Here is an 8,006-nt window from a genome sequence, read left to right on the forward strand (position 1 = left end):
CCCCTGCCGCCTCATCTTCCTCTCCTTAACCTGCTGTTCCGTGCCGGCACCTCCTGCTGATAACCGTTGGGATACAACCTGAGCCGTATTCCGATTCAGAAGAGCACAGCTCACACATCGCCAAAGTGCTAGCTCACAATATCGCAGGAATCATGTCCTTCGCCGGCGCATCCTTTGTTGCTGACGGCAGGCTGCTACAGCCATCCGTCCAGTGTGCCATGATCTACTCTGGCACGGCCAGCAGCGGTAGCTGGTGGTATCATCTGCTTGTGGTTGAAGGTTACTCCCGCATCAAAAACATGCCCCGTGGAGATAGAATCAGGGGTCGCTCCTTCGGAGCTGGAGGCTATCGATGGGCTATGAAATTCTATCCCAATGGTGATGTCATGGATTATGCCGATTTCATGTCCGTTTATCTTGTCCTTGATCAAGATGTTGCACAATCTGTGAAGGTGCATACTCAGTTTAGTTTCATTGATCAGGTTGACCAGCAAGTACTTGCGTGCATCCGTGCACGTAAAGCACGCGACTTCTCGAAATATAACTGGGGCTATGGTCAAAGTCGATTCATCAAACGAGAGGAATTTGAGAAGTCAGAGCATCTCAAGTATGACTGTTTCACCATCCGGTGCGATCTTTTCATCGCCGAAGCTTCTGCAACTACCTTCATTGAGGTGCCGCCATCTAACTTATGCGAGCATCTGAACCATCTCTTTGCGACCAAGGTTGGCGCCGATGTGATGTTCGAGGTTGGCCATGAGAGTTTTGCTGCTCACCGGAACATTCTCGCGGCCCGTTCCACTGTCTTCATGGCGGAGCTCTTCGGCCCCATGAAGGAGGGGACTACAGCGGGTGCCATACGGATACAAGACATGGAACCACACGTGTTCAACGCCTTGCTTGGTTTCATATACACTGACTTGATGCCCAAGATGAGGAAGGTGGGAGGAGAAGCACAAGCAGAAGAAGTTGGAGCCGATGAGGTTACGTGGCTGCGACACTTGCTTCCTGCAGCAGACCGGTTTGATCTCCAGCGGCTCAGGTCGATGTGTGAAGAGAGGTTGTCGGAGCACATAGATTTGAGCTTGGTGACGGTCATCCTTGCTTTGGCTGCACAACATCATTGCCGTGGACTCAAGGAGGCCTGCCTGGAGTTCCTCAAAGTCCAGTCCGCTGAAGACTTGGGAGGAGTCATGGCGACCAGCGATTGGCAGCACCTGACTGCAACTAACCCCTCTGTTCTGAACGAGCTTATCGCCAAGCTTGCCTCCAAACCATAGTTCGCTAGTTGTAATGGTGTGTTCTTACTTGGACTAAAATGGGTCAGTAGCTGAACTTATGCAAGGAATTCACTTTGGCACTTGGTCATTGTATTTTGTAAAGTGCAAACTATCATTGTGGTTCCTGAAATTGTCTCACTGTATGGGTACCGTGAACTGAATGGTTGCCTCCTTGGCATATATAAGAAGTTAGTGTTTGATATAAATCTCTTGTTGATCATGCAATCCCCGGCTGGGCAAAATGCCACACTGTGTGTTTGTATCTATCTACGCTCTATTTTCTCAAAAGGAAAATCTATCTACGCCCTAAAAGCTGTCGAATTTGCAGCTTCAGTTAACGAGTTACTGAAATTAATCCAAGGTTATGTTTCTGATCTTCCTCTTCTAACTATTTTTTTCCAGCTCGTGAACTGTACAGATTGGTGTTGCATTTGGCCAAGCGAGCTCCCATCATATGCTACGGCATCATGCCACCTCCTTGTGGTAGTTGGTCGGGTACGACGGCTCCTACGACGTCTTTGGACCGTCGCTCATCCTGGTCGCATCTTGCTGCACGATGTGGTTCCACTTGTCCCGGAGGAGGTAGACAAGCGCCACCACCAACACCTCAGCGGCGACGAGCACCGTCCAGAGCCTGAAGCTCCTGCCGGTCCTCGCCAGCGTCCGCAGCCATTGTACCAGGTACCACAAGCCCCTTGCCTTGACGCCCCTCAAGAAATTATGAATACAACATGTTCAAGCACCATAGGAATTCACGAGATTTGAGACGTAAGGCGCTATGTCCCCACAAAACCGGAATTTTTTACGAAATCTTACCTCCCCCATGGGGCCTGCCATGCTGGTGCGGTTTATGTCATTTGTGGTTTATGTTTACCCTGACATTATCTTTATATTCATAACTATTCGAAATATCTATATATCCATAAACATTGTGATTGAATGAAAGTCCATACAATTCTTAAATAAAAAAAGACCAGGCAGCACGACCGCAGATGCCTAAGCTTGGATGTAGTAGAACCAGATCAGGATCAGACAACGTCCTAGTACGTAGCACATATGAAAGTGAGCATGCTCTAAAGAATAGGTGTAAAGCAACATAATCTATGGTCAAGAGTTGGCACCAACTTTTCTTTTTGGCTAGATCTAAAAATCTCACGGTGAAAGATGCTATCCCCAATGGATCTTGGATGAGACGTTTGGGTAATATCTCCTCTGTGGATGTGCTGGACATGTTCATTTCCCTTTTTGGAAAAAAAAACCCAGTCCATCACTCTTGAGAGCCAAAACCTGATTAGATATTCTGGAAGATCTCGGCCAATGGACAGTACTCAACCAAATCCTTTGTGATGTGCATTCTGATCCCGTATCCCTCAACTTCAGCTTGAGAAGGTTTGGAACATGAGAGATGAAAATCAAATTCTTCATCTGGACTCTCCTCTAGAACAGGCTTTGGACAGCGGATAGACCGAGAAGAAGGAACTGGTTGTCCTCAGGCCGCTGCTGTTCTCCGGCTGCTGCTCAGGCGCCCTGACTGCCGTTTCAATCAATGATTGGTTGTGAAAGACTAGACGCCCGAGGAAAAGATGGGCATAAGTGGATGAATGCTGAGCGGCAGTTTACATCACTTGAAGCATATGGCTTGATAGGAATGAGAGGATTTGTAAGGCCGCGGTAAACTCCAGTGCTATGGTCCTGTCTTTGTCTAGTCTATAGAAGCTATTGGCCTCCTCATGGAGGCATGGGAGTGAGTGAGTGTTTGCACAGATTCAGATTTAATTTCTGGCTTCATTTTCTCTTGTTTCTTCGGCTGTTTTGCTTCAGTCTTGTACAATTTCTCCCCTACTGAAATGAAAATGCAGAGCTCATGCTGTTCTGGTAAAAGGAAACAGAGAGGGAGATATGACAAGGGGATCCGATGTAAGCATATTTACTTGTCATATGTGCTGAAGGCTCTACTTCCTTGTTAAACAACTTGGGAGGCGCGTATGTGCACAGATGCATCTGGGTAAGTATATGCACTCCTTGGTTAATCATCTATTATTTGCTAATGACAATTTGAATTTTATCAATTCTGAAGTGCATGAGAAGATTCTTCGGACATAGACGTGTTTGACCAATTCCAACTTGTGTAAATGACAATTTGAACTTTATCAATTCCAACTTTGGAGCTTGGTGTTTTAGTCCTGCCTCACAACCCTTCGTAGTTGTTTGAATACCGAGAAATAGACGTGATTTTTTGCATAACATGTTTTCAGGGAAAAGATGGGGAAATCATTTTTTGTTAGTTTTCTGGTAAAGTAAATATGCATGGTTTCTTGTTTGGACCTGTCGCCGCCCCATTGCAATCCAGTTTACAGAAAACACTTTTTCTCTACAAAAATGCCTATTATGCATTTTTAACTGGATTTTTGGGTTTTTAGAAAGCTCGAAACGTTGGGGCTAAATCTGTGCAAATCTTCTTTTTGTCCATCTGATAACTTGAGGTTACGTCCCGTTGTCACACAAATCCACGTACGACATTGTATCGTTGTTCAGGTACCATGCAAAACATTGTCGACACTCTCCCTCCCTGACCTAGAAGACATGTGTCGGCGGCCGTTGATCTACCCTACTCCCAAGCGAGTCCGAGGCCCCCCTCTCCCTCATCTATTGCTCCGGCTATGGGAGAGGATGGGGATCCCAGGGCTTCAGTCCAGGGGCGGTAGGGTTAGGGTTTAATTTAGCATTCGTCTCTATTGGGCATGCTAAATTTAGGGAGGGAACACCATCGCCTTATCCCTAGTCTCTCTCACCCCTGCCGCACTGCCGCCGTCCCCAATGCCTCCTCGCCGTCGATCACTTCCGAGCGCCGCCTCGCCGTAGACCACTCCCCTGCTCAGCTCTCCCCAGGGTCGTCTCTCGCCCAGCGACCCCTTCTACTCCATATCGCCAAAGCGCTATCCGACGAGATCGCGGGAATCATGTCGTTCGCTGGCGTATCCGTCGTTGCCAACGGCCGGCTGCTTAAGCCAACGTCCGCGGCGTCGGCCATCTACTCCGGCACGGCTACGGCTAGCAGTGGCAGCTGGTGGTATCACCTGCTTGTGGTACAAGGTTACTCTCGCACCAAAGATCTGCTGCCCAATGGAGAGAGAATCAAGGGTTGCTCCTTCCGGGCTGGAGGATATCGATGGGCTCTGGAACTCTATCCCAACGGTGATGTCATGGATGCTGCTGGTTTCATCTCTGTTTATCTTGTCCTTGACCAGGACGTTGCACAGCTAGTGAAGGCGCTCTTCGAGTTCAGTTTCATTAACGAGCTTGACAAGCAAGAGCCTGCATCCATCCGTGAAATTGAAACAGTTGACTTCAGCGGTGGCCACACTACTTGGGGTCGTGGTTGTTTCATAAAAAGAGAGGACCTTGAGAAGTCAGAGCATCCCAAGGATGATTGTTTTACCATCCGGTGTGATTTCATCATTGCCGTAGCTGCTGCTGCTCCTCCCTTGATCAAGGTGCCACCATCTAACATAAGCGAGCATCTGAATCATCTCTTAGTGACAAAGGTGGGCGCCGACGTGATGTTCGAGGTTTCGTAAGTGGTAGAAAAGGTGACACACTGGAAACAAAGTTTTCAAAGTGATAGAAAATGTGGCACTGAAGAGACAATGGACACTTGGTAGCAACACACGCGACACTGAACTCTCTAGGCAGGCACCATTCACTATCGTTCTTTCCGCTCTCCCTCCCTGACCTAGGAGACAAGCAGAGGCAGTTGACCTAGTCTACTCCTCGGTCCCTTCATCTATGGTCCAGCGACAAGTGGGGCAGGAACCCCAGGGCTTCGATCGGGTGGCGGTAGGGTTAGGAATAAATTTAGGGTTTGTCTTTGTTCGGTGGTGGCGAGATGAAGGTGTCGCCATCGGTAGGGAATAACATATGGTTGACTCGGCCTCATTATGTTGATGCTTCTTCATATCGCTAGGGGGCTTGTGGAAGATGGTGTCCCCAGATCTAGTTCTTTGGGTCCAGTGTTTTCTTTTGTATGTTTATCTCATTCGTGCTGTCATGTGGAGCGGACATCATGGATGTATGCCCAGATTCTCCGGCTCCAGTTTTACGGTTGATGAAGGTTGGACAACCTTTGACCTTCTCGGGGGAGCGTGTAAGATTTGTGTTCCCCAACACCGTCTGGCTGAAACTGGGATGTTCTACATGTGCTCTATGTCATTTTATTCTTTGAGGCGACCAATAGTTGTGTAGATTGCGTCCATTGGCGTCTTCTGGTCTACTTTGACAACTTTTCAGTCGCTGCTTTTATAAGCTACTAGATCTAAACAAGTTTGTTTTGTTGAGGTGGAAGCCCAGAGGCGGTAACGAGCTTTGCTCATGACTCGACGCCAATGAACGCCGAAGGAACAAGAGTTTGAGACCCCAAAGTATTTAGTAATTTTTTCAAATAGTAATGGTACTTTTTAAGGATTTATATTTTATATATTGCTACTTAATGTACGGCCTTTGGTGCTTTCGAAAGAAAGAAAAAAGCGAAATCACTAATTGAGGAGCGCTCCCCGCAACGATTAGTCGGGGAGCGCTCCCGGTGCGCCAAGTGTCACACGCGGAGCGCTCCTGAGACTTTTCCAATGCGCTCCGCGCGCGACACTTGGCGCACGCACGGCTTCTCCCGTGATTTCCGGTTTCCAGTTTCCCTTTCTGGTTTTTCCTTTTTTTTCACTTTAGTCCTTATACTTTTAATGTTTTGTAATACCTTTTGATCTGTTTTGAGATCTGCTTCTCTCTGGTGTGGGCGAACCCTCGTCGCGCAATGTTCTTTCTTTGCCATCATCTCCGCCCGTCGTGGTCGCCGCTCTTGTCACGTGGTTACGGCGGCAGCTGTTCCGGCCGTCGCGTTTGTTGGCTACTCTTATGACGGTCCTTCTTTAGCGTCGAGTGCGCTTCCCCCTTCGCGATATCGTCGTTCCCTACCGGTTGCCTTCGTGGGTTCCTTATTTCCCTTTTTCGTTTCTCTTTTTGTTCCCATTATATTTTCGGGATATGGACATTTATGGGGTAGTTACGGGTGGGACTACCAACACTATCAGATGTCAAGTTTCAACTGGGTTTTGTGGGATTAGTTCTTGATAACCCTTGTGTTCCTTGCAGTTATGTCTTGTCCTTTTTGTCGTATGCCTGGTGGCCCGTGTTCTTCTGTTGATTCTTCTGTAGATGGGTTCAGTGTGGTCCTGGATCGGCGTTGTTGGAGGCGTGTTGTAAGAAAATCATTTTATAATTATTCAATTTTTGGCACACACGCTTATTTCTTTTGGTGTTGTCCATGCTGTTTAGATTTTGCTTATGATCCTTGTTTTGATTTGTTGTGCAGTATGTTCCGTGCAGTGTTAGAGCTCATCTTGCTCGTTACATCGAGGAGTGTAGGGCTTTAGCCATAAAGAGGGGTGACGAAGATACTAATCTTGCTCTTCAGTGCAATGAGGGTTATTTGTATGGTTTTCTGTTTAGTCATGGTTGGGTGAGGAGCAAATTCCATGCTCCTTCCTGGGAACGATTGGTCAGTGAGTATGGTGTTCGTCCTCGTGATATAATGACCATTAGGATTGAACATTATGGAAATTGGATTGGTATTGATTTTTATCGTGTTGGTCGTGGAGATGCGTTGTCTCCTTTACCGTCTGTTGGTAAGGTTTATTTTTAAGGAAGTTTTTATCTTGTTTTATTGTACATTTTGATTTTTCTGTTCCCTTGAACCTGTGTAATTATATTTTGTAGCTCTACATCTTCAAGTCACGCGGACAGAAAGACTTCAGTGATGCCGAACACTCTTTGGTTCTGCGTGTTTTGGGCTTTGTCCTCGCAAGGATCTCTCTCTCTCTCTCTCTCTCTCTCTCTCTCTCTCTCTAAGGCTTTGGAGGTGGGTTGCTCTCAAACGACAAAAGCCGTGCACTAACTCTAAGCAGCCACCAATTTATGATGAAGAGGGTGGGCTATTTATAGCCAGAAGGCAACCCGACCTGATATGTCTGAAATGACCATGGGTCTCTAAGGAACCGACACGTGTCCAACGGTCGGATTTCAAACACACGCGACAGCTTGGCTTGGGCTACAAGCAAAGCTGACTCATCCAACTCTGGATATATAAGATTTGCTCTCATTGTCTTCGCTCGAAAACATAAGATTTTGGTTGAGCATCACATCAGTCACTCTGACTTTGTTCACTTGGACCCCACTTAACAGTACGGTGGTTCCTATGACTCAAAGAAGAAAGGAAACTACTGTGACGCCCGGGTAATTAAGCTACAGTGATCCTCTGCTAATGGTGTCACGTCACCTCGTTTACAGTTGCTAATCTCGAGTTAGTTCGAAACCGATTCAAATTCAAATTCAAAAAAATAGGCAAACAATAAAAGTTTTCAAATATTAAAACTAAAATGTTCGGAGTGAACCAAATATTGCATAGATAATTATGGTGGAGGAACCACACTTTTATGGAATGATTAAATACTCTAAAGTGAATAAAACCATAGCAAAACAATTATTCAAATGATTTTAAATAATAAACAAATGTTAAACTAGTTTAATTGACCACCAAACTTTTTATGGTAGAGGGATGTTCTGAAACCTTATTTTAGGAGCTATGGTCATATTTTATGAAAACTAAAATAAAGTATGACTAAACTAAAACAGAAAAGAATAAATAAAAAGAAAAGACAAAAGGTAAAACAAAAAAAA

The 8,006-nt window shown here is 46.2% G+C and overlaps 1 protein-coding gene across 1 annotated transcript; it reads left to right on the forward strand.

Moving 5' to 3' along the window:
• Positions 1-152: 152 nt before the first annotated feature.
• LOC119350883 (BTB/POZ and MATH domain-containing protein 3-like) lies at positions 153-1,280 on the forward strand. The gene has a single exon (XM_037618506.1). It carries the CDS (start codon positions 153-155, stop codon positions 1,278-1,280), a length of 1,128 nt encoding a protein of 375 aa, XP_037474403.1.
• Positions 1,281-8,006: the final 6,726 nt, after the last annotated feature.

Source organism: Triticum dicoccoides, chromosome 1B (assembly GCF_002162155.2).
Source record: "Triticum dicoccoides isolate Atlit2015 ecotype Zavitan chromosome 1B, WEW_v2.0, whole genome shotgun sequence".
NCBI classification, from domain to species: domain Eukaryota; kingdom Viridiplantae; phylum Streptophyta; class Magnoliopsida; order Poales; family Poaceae; genus Triticum; species Triticum dicoccoides.